We start from the raw sequence: 19,265 nt of genomic DNA on the forward strand, positions 1-19,265 counted from the left end.
ATGTTCACCCACCCAGCTGTCAGTTATTCTGCATTGTCACTTGAAACTACAAATGTTCAACCTATGGTGACATTGCTGGTGGTTCCAGTTAGTAGCATTTGGATCACTTCTAATAGCCCTGTCATGAAGCATAAATGAGTTTGAAACTCAACAAACTTGAATTAGTGGGTAGTGGAGTCCTAATATGCTGTATTAGGCTTCTTGTGTAGAGGCTTGGCACTGGGTGAAGGACATGACAAGCTAAGCATATCTACTGTGGTGTGAAGAGCTGAGAAGCATGTATGTCAAGCATTTATCATTCCTGAAAAGGCATTCCTCAAGTTACAGCCTATCATACAACAAGCCACAGGAGTTTGGCAGTTCTGCGGCAGTGTTCCCCAGCCAGCACCACTGAAACACAGAGAGAATTACTGTGTAACAGAGAGAGGGAGGTTGTCACTGCGAGCTCACACCATGTAGGAGAACTGAACTGTCTTCCTTAACCTTCCATCATTAGGTATTTAAATTCTTTTTCATGTGTCTTGTGTATTGAATAGATATAGTCCCTTGTGTATAGACAATATGTGTTGGTTTAAATAAGAATGGCCTCCATAGGCCCGTGTATTTTAATGCTTAGTCACCAGGTAGTAGCACTACTTGAAGGATTAGAAGATGTGGTGTAATTGGAGGAGGTACAGCCTTGTTGCAGTAAATGTATCACCGGGGGTGGGCTTTGAGGTTTCAAAAGCCCAAGGTAGGCCCAGGCATGCATACATATTCTCTCTCTTTCTCGCTCTCTCTGCCTGTGGGTCAGAATGTCACTCAACCACTTCTGTAGCACCATGTCTACCACCATGCTATGGTGATAATGGACCAAGCCTCTGAAACTGTAAGCAAGCCCCCAGTTAAATGCTTTCTTTTATAAGAATTGTCTTGGTCATGGTGTCATGACAAACAGTGACTAAAACAGAAGTTGCTACCAAGGACTAGGTTATTGCTGTGATAGGCTTGACCATGCTACTTTGTTGGAGGAATGCAGAAGTCTTTTGGACTTTGGTCTAGAAAAGTGGTTGGACACTTTAAGTGTGGCTTGATGGGCTATCCTAGTAGAAGCATGGAAGACAGTGCTGAGGGTGATTTGAACTGTTTGACCCCAGCTTGAGAAGTTTCAAAGGGGAAGAAATTAGTAAATAGTCATGAGACCATTCTAGTGATATTTTGGTAAAGAATGTGGCTGCTTTCTTCCCTTGTCCTAAAAATTTGCCAGAAGCTAAATTGAAGAGTTTTGGATTAATGACATTGGCAGAGGCAATTTCAAGACAGCCCAGTATTGACTGGGTCATGTGGTTACTAGTGGTCACTTTTATGCAGATCTACAATGAAAAGGAGCAAGTGGGGCAAGGAGAAATATAAAATGTACAGTTTGAGGAGAAAAGGATTACCAAGAAATGCAATGGAGCTAAGTCTAGTGCTCAAAGAGATGAAATGCTTAAAGAAAAGCCTGGTGTTAAATGGAGTAGTGACCTCAGGGCAAGACCCCACCCAGCTAAGCTTCAAACTTGTGAAAAGGAATTAAAAGCTTAAGCAAGCATTGAAGGAAACCATGGAAAACAGAGAGCAGATGCAAAAGAAACTAAATGAGGGAGGCCTTGTCCCAGTCTCAGCCAAGTAGCAGAAGTTGGCAGCCTCAGCCACATGTTTCTGGCTTTAGAGTCAAGAATACAAGAAATAAGTTGTGGAATCTGCATCTGCGTCTAAGGAAAGCCACTGAGCCAAGCCTGTGGTAGGGGTGCCCCTACATAGAGCCCTGGAGAGGCCATTGTGTGAAGCTGTGAAGGCGAAGCCTGGATTGTGTTGGAGACCCCAAGATATTGGAGATGCCAGAGTCATGGTAACCTGCCAAGGAGAGCTGCATACCGAGTGTGGAACCAGCCCAAGAAAAGAAGTATGTTGTAGTCAACATAGCTGAAAGGAGTTGGAGATCTGACAAGTACTCTGACATCAGACATGGAGATGTAGAATTTGGAGTTTGCTCTGTTGGGTTTTGGTCTTGCTCTGATCCATTATTTCCTCACTATGTTCCCCTCCCTCCCTTTTGGAATGGAAATGTGCCATTGTATATTGGAAGTTTGTGATATGCTTTTTTCATTGTGACTTTACAGGGGGTGATAGTTAAGAGATTGTCATGAGTCCTAGAACAGACTTTGAACTTTGGACTTTTAAACAGTGTTGAGACTGAAAGACTATGGAGACCTTTGAAATTGGATTGTGTTTTTGCATTATGATATGACTATAAGCTTATGAGGACCAGGGAGTGGAATGTGGTGGTTTGAATAAGAATGGCCCCATAGGTTTATATATTTGAATGCTTGGTCACCAGGAAGTAGCACTATTTGAAAGGATTAGAAGGATTATCAGGATGTACTTCTTAACTACATTTCTAGCACCAGACCTGCCTGTCTGCTGCCATGCTCCCCAGCCTGATGATAATGGACTAAGGGCCTGAAACTGTAAGCTTTCATTTATAAGAATTGCCTTGGTCATGGTGTCTGTTCATCGCAATAGAACAGTGACTAAGATGCAGCCAATAGAGTTTGCGTAGTGTGGGTTTCTTAAAGCAGAGACTGAGAAGTGCGCTAATCACATAGATGTTTCCCTGGCACTGCCTAAGGTCTTCGACCAAGGACTCTGGCTTTATTTTTGTCTTAACAGTGATTTATATTTTCTTTTATAAATTACTATTGGAAAGGTTATTCACACAGAAGAGAGCCAGAGACCTGGCTTCACTTTTATTTTAGGGACCAACTAGTTCTCTTTATGAATCCAAAAAGCTCATTTACTCTCTGGGCCTCATGTAAGTTGAGCACCCTAGATTCTTTTTAAGGTCCTTTTAACTGTAATAATCTCTAATTCCATAAAATGAGAGTTTTCAGGAAAGAAGAAAAATTTTAAAAATGCTATATCGTCCAAACTCTTTTTAAAAGTCTTATTTTTTAATATTTAACATTTAATATTATGTGTATGCATGTGTGTCTGTGTGTAGGTATGTGCATTTGAGTATAGGTGCTTGCAGAGGCCACAAGAAGGTGTCAGAGCCTCTGGAGCTGGAGTTAGAGGCAATTGTGAGCCAACTGATGTGGGCGCTGGCAACCACACTGGATCCTCTGCAAGAGTAGTACATGCTCTTAACTACTGGCCATCTCCCCGCCTGAGTTTCCAATATCTTATTTGCTTATGTTACTAATGTATATGGGTGGGATCTCAGACATCTCCCATTACTGATGCAAAAATAGATTTCTTACTATTTTGAAATCAATTCTAATTTAGATATATGATCTAAATAACTGAGTTTATGATGAAAAAAACTTGATCACAGATAATTCCACATTTGCAACTTTGCAAGTACAAATAACACAGTGTGTGTGTGTGTGTGTGTGTGTGTGTGTGTGTGTGTGTGTCCGTCCGTGCACGTGCGTGCGCATGCTCTGAATGGGACTAAGACTAGAACAACAGCTAGAGGGTCTTAAATCTCAGACTTTAGCAAGAAAATTAACTCCTAAAGATACATGAGATCTGTTACCAACAAAACACTTTTAACATCTCAGGTGCTGCACAGTTGGGTCAGGGCGGGGCTGGCAGCTGCACAAATGGATGAGCATTACCACTGCTCCATAACAGAGGTGGACTGCTGTGTGACCTTTCTGAAACAGCCATGGCGAGTGGGGGGTGCTGACGGCCACCAGTACTGTTGTTTATCTTGCCAACTTTTGCTTGGCTTCATTGTTGTTTTTGAAACCTCCTGTAAGACTTCATTCCATGTAATCCTGCATGTTTTTCCACAGCCCACTTTTTTTTTAATCACTGTACATTCTAGTTGACTACAACACATTTACAGTCTGCAGAGACTTTCTCTCTTTAAGGCTGGTTTTGTTTTGGCTCCCTCCAACCCCATGTTCCTGGCTGCAAGACACTGTTTTTCCCTGGCCAATACAGGCAAGCTATGCACTTACATAGTTAAAGGCACTCACCCATTTTATACCAATTACACGGATTGAGATTACCAGATGTGGAATGGTAGATTAATGTTGATTTAGGTCTGGAAGATAAACGTTAAATAAATATGACCAAATTGATAACTAATAAGAAATAAAGGGAAGTAACACTAAGGCAGGTATGAAAGTTCCTGTGGCTACTGCAATCTACACAGCATTTTCAGATTCTCTATTCTTTGGGTTGATAGGAAAAGTGAAAAAAGAAAGAAAAAATACACACATCAATATACCAAATAGGTGTGACCTGTAGAATACACATGCCTGAGTTCATATGAGAAAAATTTCCTTTTCCTTGTCATTTACTAACAGCCACATTCACACAGGCACCATAGCCTTTACTTTGTGTCAGCAAATTTTCTGTCTTATCTCTTGGCATTTACCAGCAATGAAATAGCAGTTCAACAAAATATAAACTGTGCTGCCATTTTATCGACTAGTTTCTTATTTTAAGACACTGAATAGAAAGTAAAAGCTTTTTGGTTATTCAAAAATTCCATGGTAAGTGGTCTAATAGCAAATTATTTTATGACCCACCAAGTATTAATCAGTATTCATGCACCTTTGCCTATATAGAGAGGTGTATCGGGAATTCTGAGATCCTGGAACAAACATCCTATCACTCTGGAGTCTTGTAGATGGAAACCCCATCTCTCAGAAGTCTGTATAAGCACGCTCACCTGTGAACTGCAGTATACCATCCTACTGCTATGGTGAGGTTGACAACTGTGTCAACTGGAATCAAGTCTGCCACTGCCATGGGAGTAGCTTTTATGGACCGAAGAAATCCTTTCCCCGCCTGCTCAGGAGAGATGGAGCATAGAATATAAATCAGGTATGAAGTCACAGCCAGGACTAGCCACTTTGTATGGGGGTTGGACACTAGGCCCCTTCTTTTGTTGTAAGAATCCATAGGTTGTGTGTGTGTGTGTGTGTGTGTGTGTGTGTGTGTGTGTGTGTGTAGCTACATCTTTGTCTACTAAAAATATAATGCGAAGTGGGTGGAATTCAAGTCAGTGTGCTGGTGTGCACTGTAATAAAACTGATTCTAGCCCATGTTGACATGATTTTTATCCCCATCTAAACTGTCATGGGGATGAAAGCAGTCAGGTAACAGAAAGAGGATGATTGGAAAAGTAGAAGTAAGACAATACATGCACACAGGCTTGTGTATTTTAATGTCAAGCATTCCATAGTCTTTGGGATAATTTTTTTTTTTTGAGACAGGGTCTCATGTAGCACAGGTTGGCCTTGAGGTTCTGATTCTTCTGCCTGTCTGCGGTCTGGGATTATAGGTGTGAGTTGCCACATACACTCAGTTTATAAAGTGCTGGGGGTCAAAACTCAGGGTTTCAAGTATGCTAAACCAAGCATAGCATTCTACCAGCTGAGCTGCATCCCTGGCCCTTGAGGCTAATATTTTTCCTGTAAACCTGATTAACTGCATTAGTTCAAGCCATTAATAAACCAATGAGAAGAAAATACCTCCACCTTGTAACCAAAGGAAAATTTTTTGATATACAGACATCTCCAAAGTAAAACTCTGGTATAGCAACTGAGCATGTCAGTCATGTCTGTCCTGATGATAAAAGCAACTTCCTGCTGCTTTCCTCTTTCCACTGGTAACTCTAGATAAGCTGCTTCCTTTATCACCACACCAAGTGCACACCAGGCGCTCTGTTTGGTTCTCCATTTCAAGGGGTTACTTTCTCATCTTTGTACATACCGCAATAATGAGGCCGCTGGGTCCATTTAAATTATCAACCCAACCCTGGAAAGAAAGATCTCTGTTGGTTACACGTTTCAGAAAATTGTTAGTTACCCTTGAACAGCCCAATCTGTTTGTGTGTGGCAGGGTGTATGGGTGTGCATATATATGTGTGTTTGTGTACACACCCACACACCCATTTATAATACTAACCAATTGGTCATAAAGAATGTACAGAAAGAGAAGGAGAAAGGAAGAGAGGGGAGAAGGAAGGAATGAACACATTAAAAGGGGAGGAAGAGGAGAAGGACAATCAAAAAGAAGCTGGTTTTTAAGGCACCTGTATTGAAGTAGAGCAGGAAAAGTGTGGTGCTCACCGGGAAAGGCTCCTGCCAGGTTGCTCCCACTATGGATGGCCTGACAATGGCCACATTCAGGTTCCCACTTTCCTGCTGTACCACCATCTCTCCCAAGGCTTTGGTATAGGTATAGGTATTGGGTCGGTCCCCAATCAGCTTGGGGGTGATCTCTTCAATGATAGAGTCGTCTAACCACCTGAAAGCAGAGGGGGAAATTCTAGCTACATCTACAGCACAATAGAAACAACAAGAAAACACAGCCAGTCAAACAAAACCTTGTACCTGGCTTGAATCTGGAAGACAACCATCCCAGGGTCACAAGGACAAGTGTGTATGTTCAAATCATTCCTTCTCATATCTTAGTTAAAAATCTGCTCCCTGTCCAGACACTTGATTGTTCCCATGGATATGTAATTCAGTGCATTGCATGGAACCCTGTCTTTACTTCTACAGTCTCATTAGTTTGTCCACTGAACATGTGTATGAGTAATAAGCCCATGTCCAAGAGAAAGCCAGTACTGTGCTCCCCAGCTTTTGGGGGCTCCTCCTCCAGTCGGTTTCATTCATTCAGGATACAAGGCAAGTTGTCTTGTACCAGTCTTAGACCTGTAGTTTTTAAATTTTAAAATTTCACTGTCTCCATAAAGCAGCTACATTTGGCAGACATAATCCTAACATAGTCTGAAGATTCGTTTAGAATCCAAGCCAACAAGTTAGCGACTGCTGAGGCTTTCTAGTTACTCTGGTGTGGACTGAGTGCAGAGCTCCGAGGCAGCACCAACAGCACAGCTGCTGAACAGCTCTACTTAGGGGTGACGGGCATTGCCAGAGTATCAGCCTGATTAAAAAACATGCCAGAACCATTGTAATAACCCCATGCTTATTGATATTTCCCTAAGAGCAGCAGCATTGTCGCTTAAATATCTAGTGTTTCTTTCAGTTAGCAGGGCTATTTGGTTAAATGTTGATATAATTTAAAATTTTTAGGCTGCCTGAATATGTTCATGTAATTATTTTTAAAATATTTAAAAATTATATTCATCTTGTGTGCATGATTGAAGAGTGTACGTTTGCCACAGAGGACAACCTGTAAGAGTCCGTTCAACTTCTCCATGTGTGTCATCAGGCTTGGAGGGGGAGTGCTTTTATCCACTGGGTCAGCTTGTCAGTCATGTTCATGTGATTCTTAAACTAACATATTTAGTGCATTTGTTCTTAGTTTATAGGAGAAAGCATAACCTTCCCATTTTGATTGTAGAAAACATTAGCAGTTATCCCTCCACTCCTATGACAAATTGTTAAACCCTGTGTCTGATGCTAAGATCTATTCAGAGTCCTGACTATATTTTAATCACTCTCATTGACAGTGGTATAGAATATGAAGACTGGCCATAATGGCTCCATTTTCCTTCCTTGGCTTCTGTCAGTACAGAATATAACCCAGACACACAAATGCCTTTGGGTTTCCCTAGAATTAAAAAACTCCAAACACACAGAGAAATAGAGGATATTAAATATGAAGACAGGACTGGGGAGATGCCTCCGTGTATAAAGTACTTGCCATGCAGGTGTTGAGTAGTAGAGTTTGGATCTTGAGAACCCACATAAGCCATTTTGGTGTCCTAGGTATAATACCAGCACTGGGGAGGCAGAGACAGGCTCCCTGGAACAAGTGTCCAGCTAGACTAACCATATCAGCAAGCTCAAAGTCAGCCAAGAGATTCCACCTTGTTATATACTATGGAAGTGATTGAGAAAGGTAGAAATTTGGCATCAACTTTGAGCCTTCATATGCACCCACATGTATGTACGTACATCTGTGGGCTCACATGTGAACATGCATACATGTACACCATACACACATATACATGTCAAAAAGAATTAAGTGACTACATGGGAATTGGAAGAGTAATAGACAAGGAAGGGTTCCCCACCCACCTTGACTCCACTTGTTATCCAAGGGGAATTGGTTTGCATATAGCCTATGCATACCCTCATGTGTACTTTAAACCATCTAAATTACCTATATCACTGAGCACCATGTAAATGCAGTCTGTGTTTGTTGTATTGTGTGTGGAGTATTGATGAAAAGCCTGCACAGGCTCAGTACAGGCATGAGGACTCAGATTGGCAGTCGGTTGAATGTAAAGAGGGAAAGTCACAGACACAGAGGGCAGCTGTACCACTGTCATTGGATCTCATTTGTGGGTAAGCAGTGAATTGACTAACCTAAGACCAGTTTCCTACACCAATACAGATGATAAAACCCAAGTTTAATTTCAACAAGGATGCAGGGAAAAACAAGAGAGCATCAGAACCTAGAAATCACAGGGAGTCAATGCCACACCACAAGGAACAGCTGCTCACTGTAAAGGATTATAGCCGAGGGCTCTACAAAGTGCGGAAAGTTAGCTTGTCTTAGAGAATATTGACTCCGTAGATTCCTAGGGATGTGGGTGTGAGAGCTTGTTGCATATGAAGGAGGCTTGTCCCCACTACTCAGTTCCATCTGTGGACCCCTGTATTCTGTTCTTGCTCCCTCCATTTTCACTCAGGAAAGATGGCTCGTTCTATCTGTTCATATTCTTGGATTATCATGAGGACAAGCATGGATATATGTACCTATGAGTGAGCCAATGAAACAGAAGTCTTTCTTCCTTCTTTCCCACCTCTCTATCCCTTTCTCATTTTTAGTGCTAGGAATTGAACCCAGTGCTTTGCACATACTCTATTCTCAGGCCAGTGGTGGTGGTATTCTGCATTAATAAAGCAAGCCCCTAGTTGATTTTAAAGTAACTTTTCTTCTACTGTTCCTCTGACCACTTTCTGTTTCATCTAGTCCCTTCCTGGATTCAGAGGGGAGGGCAGTGTGACAAATGCTCATCCACCGCTGCCTGAGGCCCTCTCCTGCGTGTAGTTACCAATTTCTGCTATTCTCTTTCCATTAGTTCTTCAAAGCTGTAAATTAGCATGGAAAAAAGATACTGCATGGATCAATATACATTTCTGACATCAACTAAATGTCCTGCAGTGTATTCAAGGACATGTTTTGAACCTGCAAGTCTCCAGCTCCCAAATTTGACTTCACTTTCTTTCCATGAGTCTCCAATTTTAAAATTCTACTTAAATTCCTTCAAAAGAAGCATAAAGTCATTGAAGATCTTAGCAGTAGGTGTATGTCTGATGCAGTTACACACAGCACAGGCTCTTCTAACTTACTATCCTTTTTTAATATTATGGTATTAGTAGCTTCTTGTTCACACAGTAGTTGAGTGAAATGAGGAATATGTATCTTCTGGGAGTGAATGGTAGGAGTTCTGTGATGACCATTTCTCATCTCCCCTAGTCAAGCTATGTTTATTGTAGCCACCATGCTTATGTGTTTGGCATGTGTCTGACTCTCTCTTGACAGTGGTCCAGAGAGTAGCGATTCCATTTCACTATTCATGTGTCTCATCTCCTTTCTGTCCCGAAACCCTGCTTCCTTAGTGAATGTTTCATCATGCCCTCAGGAGGGTTGATTTCTACACTCTGTAAGGTTTAGGGAAGCAGGGATGGATAGAGATGCAAGAGAACAGGTGGACTCAGAAGGAAATGGGGTTGTGGGGAGATATGTCAAAGAATGAAAGGGGTGCTTTTATAGAGAAGGAAGCAAAATTGTGAAACCATGGGCCACAGTGGTGGAGTGCTGAGAACAAAAAGGTGGAAGGCCATCACCCTCAATGTGGGGCATTTGTTTCACTGTTAATTTAAACCTTTGCCAGGGAAGAAGGAATTTCTAAGCATAATGCTTGTTGTGAGTATCACCCACCCCAACTACTAACTGTAAGTTATGGACTTTTCCTGGTGATGTATCCAGATAAGACAGCAGGCTGATCACTTTTCTGGGAGGAAAGTTCTTCCTTTTAGCCTTGGAGTATTTAGTGTCTGCATACAGTTTGGAAGGAGGAGGTGGTACGAGGAGCCCTTCACTGTGGTGAGCTGAATGCTATTACCCCTGTATGTGGTGAACCCTCAGAGGTTTCCAACTGCATAGTCCCCTCTCAGACATCAAAATGGAGGCAGTGGATGAGGCCCTGGGTGCTGTGGATATCACTCTGTATAAATAAAATGCTAATTGGCTGGTGGCCAGGCAGGAAGTATAGGCGGGACAAGCAGAGAAGAGAATTCTGGGAAGTGGAAGGCTGAGAATAGAGACACTGCCAGCCGCTACCATGAGAAGATGTTAAGATACCAGTAAGCCATGAGCCACATGGCAACTTTTAGATGAATAGAAATGGGTTAATTTAAGATAGAAGAACTAGATAACAAGAAGCCTGCCACGGCCATACAGTTTGGAAATAATATAAGCATCTGTGTGTTTATTTTATAAGTGGGCTGTTGAACTGACAGGGCTTGGCGGGACCTGGAGAGAAAACTCCAGATATACCTGGGAACTCAATTCTGGTCTTGAATCAAGCAGGTGGGTCCTTTTCCTGAAAGGGAAGCTTAGTGACAAGCATCAGTTTCATACTGAACATGCTCTTGGGCTTTCTACAGTTGAACTGTTAACTTGGAATGCTCCCGTGCCAGTTCCTCTAAATGACCTCCATTTTGAAGATTTGTAAGTGACAGGTAAAAACACCCAGTCTCAGAGCCAGTAGAGTCAGAAATGAAGAGAACAAGCTCCCAATTTAGCTAAAGCCTTTAAAAAGGAGTATATTTTAAGTGCAATTACAGTATTGCATGAAATTATACACTGGCAGATTCACCATGGAACAGTCATTTTGTGCCATAATTTTTGTTTGTTTGTTTGTTTTCGAGACAGGGTTTCTCTGTGTAGCTTGGTGCCTGTCCTGGATCTCACTCTGTAGACCAGGCTGGCCTCGAACTCACAGAGATCCTCCTGGCTCTGCCTCCCAAGTGCTGGGATTAAAGGCGTGTGCCACCACTGCCCAGCTTATGCCATACTTTTTTTTTAATGCAGCATTTAAAACATAAAACTCAAGTAGTTAGAGCCAAATAAGCAGAAAACAGAAACAAACTTCTGCAAATAGAACCATATCCTATTGAAGAAATTGATTTTTTTTGTTGTTATTGTTGACTGGTGATAAGAGAAAAGAGACTGGAGACCATTTCAGCAAAGGTAGGGAAGTATACCAGCAGAACCCATACACAGATTGTCCCCTGCTAGATTTTGGAAGAATTAGATTCTTTACCAAAAACCATTACTCCCCAGAACCGTAGTAATTGATTTCTATAATTTGCTCATCATCACAACTGTCAGGTGAGCTCTGTGGTGGTTAGCCTCTGGGCCTGTATCTGAGGGGCTGTGTGGACTGTGTTGATTGAGGTGGGAAGATCCATTCTTAGACAGAGGCACCAGTCCCCATGCTTGGTTCCTGGGCAAAATAAACAGGAGATGCCAAGATGGTCAGGAGGAGTTCTGTTCTTTGGTTCTTGACTGTGGACTCAGTGTGGCTAGTTCTCTCCACTACTGCAGCCATAGCTTCTCTGTCGTGATGGACCACCCGAGAACTGTAAGCCCAAATGAGCCCTTTCCTCATAGGTTGCTTTTGTTAGGGTATTTTATCACAGCAACAGGAAAAGTAACAAAAAAGGATCGGGGCCTTGAAGGTCACTGACCTCTATTTGTTAACAGTAGCATGCCAGCTAAGCCTTTTCATTTTCAAAATCCTCCTCAAGCTGGTGTAATACATACTTTTCAGGAGTGGCTCTGTGCAACATTTATTGCCCTCCTGACATTCATTTAGCCCCCACTGAAGATACCTTAAAATTTATCAGCCTAGACAGGTGTTGATGGCACATGCCTTTAATCCCAGCACTTGGGAGGCAGAGCCAGGCGGATCTCTGTGAGTTCAAGGCCAGCCTGGGCTACCAAGTGAGCTCCAGGAAAAGTGCAAAACTACACAGAGAAATCCTGTCTCGAAAAACAAAACTATATATATATATCAGCTTAAATGTAGCCATTATAAGACCATTAGTTATGCTCCTTGTGAGCTGCCTGTTTTTTCTTTATGGTTCTTAGTTGTTGATTTGTAGAACTGCCTGATTAAGTCGTGCTGGGATCAAGAAAAATGGACCTTGGCAGTTTGTGTTCCTGGAGTTGTATCCATGTCAGTGGATGCCCACACACTCCAGAAGAGAATTTGACATTGCTGCTGCTGTTGTTGCTGTTATAGCAGAGGTGGCCACCACTTCTACTGTTTCTGGGATTACCATTTCATAATTTCTTACTACAGCTAGCACAGTGGAGACCCTGGCAGCAAAAGTAGCTACCACAGTTAATTAATCTTTCATTCTATTGGGCATGATAAATTTAATTCAATAGTTCTATACATTTCAATTGGCTTTTAAAATTATAAATTTACTAACTCAAGTTCCATTTGCCTTTGGGATACCATCTTACAAGGACTCCAATTTGCAGTAAGGCTCATTAAGGAAGGGAATGGCTCAGTTGCCTTTAACCTACTGGCTATGGGTGGTTTAGGACCTCTGTTGGTCTTTTCTGTGTTGAACACACAGATTGCAAACCCAGCGCCACTTTGAGCATTTTGGCAGCAGTTAACTCTGCAGCTCACACACGATTGAACTGGTATGATAATGAGTATTCAGAGATGGGTAATACATGGGGGGCGCTCACCAACCTAAGACAGAGTGCCTGTGTGGCCTGGGCAGGTGTCTCTATGATAGGTAAGGTGACCTGCTGATGTCCTATGCAACCTAAGTCAGAAACTCATTTATTAGTATAAAGGGGACCTGTAGGTCCCTGGCCCCCGTATTGGGTAACTGTTGCCTTGCTTGCTGACCTTGACCTTGATATTGTCCCTATGCTAATTCCCTCCTGGGTTCCACCCTCCTGAATGCTTAAGGGAAGTTCCTTGTCTATGTATCCTGCATAATGGGTGTTAACAGCTTAGATGCAAGATTGTAAAACAAGGGTATCGAACTTCTGCCCTCCAGGGTTCTCCCATTGTGCTGTAAGCCTGTATTCAAGATCTCCTCCCTCCTTCAATAAACGGCATTTGGCATTAAAAAAACAAAAACAAAAACAAACCCTAACTAAGACAGAAGGGCAAAGAAGGATTGGGGGGGGGGGTTTAGAAAGGCTAAAACAATTGTTCCAGTTTACACAGCAAGTTATCAGCCACGAGTTGAACTCACATCAGTCCAACTTCAAAATTTCTCTCCTGATCATTTATGTTATTTAGTGATGCTGAGAGGTGAATACATTCATGGTCTAATGTTTCGGCAGCCCTACCCTCAACAAGGTGTTTCTTTAGGGATTTTCAGGGTTGAGGATACAGCTCAGTGGAAGAGTGTTTGCTTAGCATGCACAAGGCTCTGGCTCCACTTCTGTCTGTCAATTCCTAGTGTATACACATATGCATCTTCTGTCTTCCTTCCCTCCGGGGGCATATTTCTTACTGGAGGAAGTAACTAGTAATGACAGGTGAAGCATTTTTCCAAAGCACTTTGCTTTCAAAGTGTCCTACCTCATAACTTCATTAAGAATCACAAAGAAACCTAGAGAAAGCCATGTGCTGCCACCCAGTTCCTTCATTTGACCCAACTTACTCCATGGAGTCAATGATCTTCCTTGGCTCCACAGGGCATGGGTAGATGACCTCATCTATGTGGCTCAGATTGCAGTTAGAAAAGGCAGTAGAGATGTGGATGAAGGCTTCAAGCTTTGGCATCTGGCTGGCCATTAGCAGGAGCTGCTGGGTGGCGATGACATTCAGCTGCACAGCTTCTCTGGAGAGGACGAAGCAGAAAGAAGCAGGGAAGTACCACACTGTGAGTGTGCCTCCTGCAGTGACTCACTGGTGTGCCACACTGTGAGTGTGCCTCCTGCAGTGACTCACTGGTATGCCACACTGCGAGTGTGCCTCCTGCAGTGACTCACTGGTGTGTCACACTGCGAGTGTGCCTCCTGCAGTGACTGACTGGTGTGTCACACTGCGAGTGTGCCTCCTGCAGTGACTGGTGTGCCACACTGCGAGTGTGCCTCCTGCAGTGACTGACTGGTGTGTCACACTGCGAGTGTGCCTCCTGCAGTGACTGGTGTGTCACACTGCGAGTGTGCCTCCTGCAGTGACTGGTGTGCCACACTGCGAGTGTGCCTCCTGCAGTGACTGGTGTGTCACACTGCGAGTGTGCCTCCTGCAGTGACTGACTGGTGTGCCACACTGCGAGTGTGCCTCCTGCAGTGACTGACTGGTGTGTCACACTGCGAGTGTGCCTCCTGCAGTGACTGGTGTGCCACACTGCGAGTGTGCCTCCTGCAGTGACTGACTGGTGTGCCACACTGCGAGTGTGCCTCCTGCAGTGACTGGTGTGCCACACTGCAAGTGTGCCTCCTGTAGTGACTGACTGGTGTGCCACACTGCGAGTGTGCCTCCTGCAGTGACTGGTGTGCCACACTGCGAGTGTGCCTCCTGCAGTGACTGACTGGTGTGCCACACTGCGAGTGTGCCTCCTGCAGTGACTGACTGGTGTGCCACACTGTGAGTGTGCCTCCTGCAGTGACTGACTGGTGTGTCACACTGCGAGTGTGCCTCCTGCAGTGACTGGTGTGCCACACTGCGAGTGTGCCTCCTGCAGTGACTGACTGGTGTGTCACACTGCGAGTGTGCCTCCTGCAGTGACTGGTGTGTCACACTGCGAGTGTGCCTCCTGCAGTGACTGGTGTGCCACACTGCGAGTGTGCCTCCTGCAGTGACTGGTGTGTCACACTGCGAGTGTGCCTCCTGCAGTGACTGACTGGTGTGCCACACTGCGAGTGTGCCTCCTGCAGTGACTGACTGGTGTGTCACACTGCGAGTGTGCCTCCTGCAGTGACTGGTGTGCCACACTGCGAGTGTGCCTCCTGCAGTGACTGACTGGTGTGCCACACTGCGAGTGTGCCTCCTGCAGTGACTGGTGTGCCACACTGCAAGTGTGCCTCCTGTAGTGACTGACTGGTGTGCCACACTGCGAGTGTGCCTCCTGCAGTGACTGGTGTGCCACACTGCGAGTGTGCCTCCTGCAGTGACTGACTGGTGTGCCACACTGCGAGTGTGCCTCCTGCAGTGACTGACTGGTGTGCCACACTGTGAGTGTGCCTCCTGCAGTGACTGACTGGTGTGTCACACTGCGAGTGTGCCTCCTGCAGTGACTGGTGTGCCACACTGCGAGTGTGCCTCCTGCAGTGACTGACTGGTGTGCCACACTGTGAGTGTGCCTCCTGCAGTGACTGGTGTACCACACTGCGAGTGTGCCTCCTGCAGTGACTCACTGGTGTGTCACACTGTGAGTGTGCCTCCTGCAGTGACTGGTGTGCCACACTGCGAGTGTGCCTCCTGCAGTGACTGACTGGTGTGCCACACTGTGACTGTACTTATCCTAGTGGCGGATGTACCACGCTTTAACTGGTGTGTGTGCAATGACTATACTTACTTTAGTAACAGGCAAATGGCTCAGATATTGGTGGCACATCAGAGACAAGAAAAAATTGGCCCCTGGATTCACAAATCTATGACACTTGAAATTGTGATGTGCTCCTGGCATGTGAGGTCCTTTGTCCCTCCTGTACATACTGTGTCTAGAGGTTATATGATTCTAGTCAGTAAAACAGAAAACACAATCCTCTGAATTATAAAGTGGCCATTGAAAGAACAAAACTAAACAAATGAAGACTCTAACTCAAGAAGGTGAAAAAATACGAATAACTTGTGGAGAACTAAGAGTAGATATTTGAAAAAACAATATAAGTTGTTGTTGTAGGGACCCAGGCTAGCCATGAAGATTGATGCCAAATCCTAAATTGTAGCTGCTACTGTAGAAAGCTATATAAACTCAGTATAAGCAGTAAGATGGTCAGATTTCACTCAAGAGACACATGCTTTATTCAATATCAGGAAACTCATTACTTTAAGTTAACTCAAAAAGAGGAAAAATATGATCCCACATACATTATTATTGTGTGTGTGTGTATGTGTGTGTGTGTATGCATGAGTGCATCTGAGTGTAGGTACCCACACAGGCCAGAGACATTGGATACCCTGGAAGCAGAGTTACAGGTGGTTTTGAGCCACCCACTGTGGGTGCTAGGAACCAAACTAGGATCCTCTGCAAGAGTACTACACACTCCTCTGTGCCATCTCTCCAGCTCTTTTTTTTTTTGAAAAAAATTTAAATGACATTTTATATCCATTTCCCACTTAAATAAATGTGCTAATGAAATGATGAAAGAACACGCATCTCAAGTTCTATCCAAAGCTTTGCTTTGTGGTGAGAGGCTAGGAGTATTGCCTTTCAAGGGTAAGAAGGATGCCTCCAGACTTGGAGTTACTACAAGGAACTACCCTGTTATTGGAGAGAAAAACAAAATTAATGGACAGATGTAAAGCACTGAAAACCCAGTCACAAAAATTGCTGTAATATAAAATTATGTATTTGGAAAATAAACAAAAGAAGCTTAAAAATTAGAATGCAGAGGATCCATTCAGTAAAATATCTACTAAAAATTATGGCAAAATGCTAAAATCCCACTCTATATCTAAATGAAAACTAGAGCATATAGTGGCCTGAAGGCACACATTCAAATGAGTGCCTGTACTTACAGGAATGATAAGTGGATAGATAAAACTTCATCAATTTCATCCATGTATTAAAGTGGAATAAGTGGAAATACACTGTCATTGAATGAGAAGAATTGGTATTTTTAAAATGTTAGCTTTTTCTAAATGAAGCTATATATTGAAGGTAACTTGAAAAAATTACACTAAATGTAAATAAATAGCACCACATGAGAATAGTGTGCTATTTCTATTTTAAAAGGGTTCTATGAGTATTCATGGCCTAATCAAAATTAGTTTTTAAAATGGTGTGATATTTTCTGATCAGTGGAAGAAGCATGGTTAGTAGGACAAGAACCAGGTTTCATACAGATTCAAGACTAAACCCCTTGGTAAGCATTGCTTGAGAATGAACCATCTCAAAGGCTTAGAGCAGAGGAAAACTACTGTCTTCGTACCCAACTCACTCTTTTTGTAGAATTTCCCTGACCATCCCTGTTCATAGTTAAAAGCATTTAAAATGGGCTGGCTGTAGTGGTGCACACCTTTAATCCCAGCACCCAGGAGGCAGAGGCAGGCAGATAGCCGTATATTCCAGGCCAGCCTGGTCAATGTAGTGAGTTCCAAGACAGCCAGGGTTATGTAGAGAGACCCTGTCTCAAAAAAATGATTAAATAATAATGAATGAATAAAGACATTTCAAATACCTAAATGTAAAAACAAAATTACAATAATAATCCAAGAAATTATGAATATACATTAACACAGTAAAAAGATGCAGGTAAGCTGAAATATGTTTAGCTTTATAAAAGCTAAAGTTAATATGTGGAAGCTTCCAAGTAAAACTGAAATCAGTAAAAAAAAAACAAAACAAAAAACAAACCAACCTCAGTTTGAAATAGGAAAACCACATGAACAGGCATACAGGCATTTCACAAAAGAATAAAATGTCAATAAGCACTTAAGCATGCCAACCTTTCTAATCATCAAAGAAATAAAGAAAAATGTGTAATACCATGTTCATTGTCATTCCAACAGCCCTGGACAGGGCACAGAATGCTCCCAACAGGAACTCCAACACCCTTTCTTTGAAGTTGAGCCCATGTTTGCGTAACTGCAGCAGCCGGTAGAAAGGTGTGTGTGTGTGTGTGTGTGTGTGTGTGTGTGTGTGTGCGCGCACGCGCGTGCACCCACCATGATAGACTGCTGCCTCTGCACAGTGGGACATGGAGACATTCTGAAGATTCTTGTATGTTTCTTTTTAAACTTTTCACTGGCATGTTTTGTGGTTCTTTCATTCCTTTTTTCTTTTTATGAAGACACTTACACACACACACATAAACACACACACTCACCTGTCTCCATATCTTACTGTGCAGAGGCAGAGAGAGACACAGAGAGACACAGAGTGCTATAAGCCACGAGAGTATGGAGGGAGTATACCTCAGATGTGCATCAAAACGCACAGTGGCCGCACAGTGGAAGATAATATTGGTGCAAGACAGAAGTTCCTGCATGTCCTCCTTGCTGATGGCGAAGTCACGCTGGTTGAGGTCTGCAGAGATGGGTCTGATTTTCTCATGCACATTTGGACAGACTTCTTTGACTTTCTCAAACAGCTGAAACAGAAATTCACAGGCCATGTGCCTCATTAACACCACAAAGCCTTGCTTTTATATATGTCTTTCATTATAGCACTCACACCCTGGTTTTAGTTGTAATACTCGTGTTTTCAATGAAGGTGTCTCCACAGTCAAGAGGCCTCCACTTTTGTTCCATGCATTTGGTGTAATTTGGATCCTCTTAACTCCAGGAACATCTGAAAAAGGCATGCCTAATAATCAGTCAGGTGCATTTTGAACTCTGCCCTGGAGATGAAAGGGTAATGGTCACTGTGCTGGATAGTTTTGTGTCAACTTGATACAACTAGAGTCATCTGAGAGGAGGGAACCTCAATTGAGAAAATGCCTCCACAAGACTGGGCTGTAGGCAACCTGTAGGCACTTTCTTAATTAGTGACTGATGTAGGGGGCCCAGCCCATTGTGGGTGGCACTAATTGAGCCGGTTATCCTGGGTGCTGTAAGAAAGCAGGCTAAGCAAGCCTTGTAGAGCAAGCCAGTAAGCAGTACTCCTCCATGGCCTCTGCGTCACTTTCTGCCTCTGGGTTCCTGCCCTGCTTGAGTTCCTGCCCTGACTTCCTTCAGTGATGATCAGTAATTTGTAAGTGGAATGAACTCTTTCCTCCCCAAGTTTCTTTTGGTCATGGTGTTTATCACAGCAATAAAAGCCATAACTAAGTCACCTCTTCCTTACCTGACTCCCTTTATCCTTTGGTCTCATATTTACACATGGAGATAGTTTTTACTTTTTTATGTGAAATAATGGTTTTCATGACTGGGTTATTGGCCTTTAGCAAACAATAGGAAATCACCTTGCTTAATGGGCTGAGCTACAAAGATATAAGCACTAATGTAATTGGAAAATAAAAAATTAGGTAAACATTTTATGAGTAAAACAGAAATTTTATGTAATCATACTCTAATATCAATGGCAGTTAATGTCAAGGGTTACATGAGCTCATGTACTTTTTCACTGGATTTTAACTGA

General features: G+C 43.1%; 1 protein-coding gene across 4 annotated transcripts in view; it reads right to left on the reverse strand.

The window, feature by feature from the left end:
- Far2 (fatty acyl-CoA reductase 2) overlaps window positions 1-19,265 on the reverse strand; it is a 116,955-nt gene that overhangs the window by 8,908 nt on the left and 88,782 nt on the right. For all 4 annotated transcript variants that reach the window (XM_037203969.1, XM_028892423.2, XM_037203968.1 and 1 more), the window contains exons 3-8: window positions 18,101-18,276; window positions 13,674-13,853; window positions 6,114-6,291; window positions 5,755-5,799; window positions 4,709-4,827; window positions 4,008-4,075 (exon numbers count right to left, since the gene is read on the reverse strand). In XM_037203969.1, the coding sequence (XP_037059864.1) occupies window positions 4,008-4,075; window positions 4,709-4,827; window positions 5,755-5,799; window positions 6,114-6,291; window positions 13,674-13,853; window positions 18,101-18,276 (766 nt within the window). The remainder of the gene's footprint in view (window positions 1-4,007; window positions 4,076-4,708; window positions 4,828-5,754; window positions 5,800-6,113; window positions 6,292-13,673; window positions 13,854-18,100; window positions 18,277-19,265) is intronic.

This window comes from Peromyscus leucopus, chromosome 3 (assembly GCF_004664715.2).
Source record: "Peromyscus leucopus breed LL Stock chromosome 3, UCI_PerLeu_2.1, whole genome shotgun sequence".
Lineage (NCBI taxonomy): Eukaryota > Metazoa > Chordata > Mammalia > Rodentia > Cricetidae > Peromyscus > Peromyscus leucopus.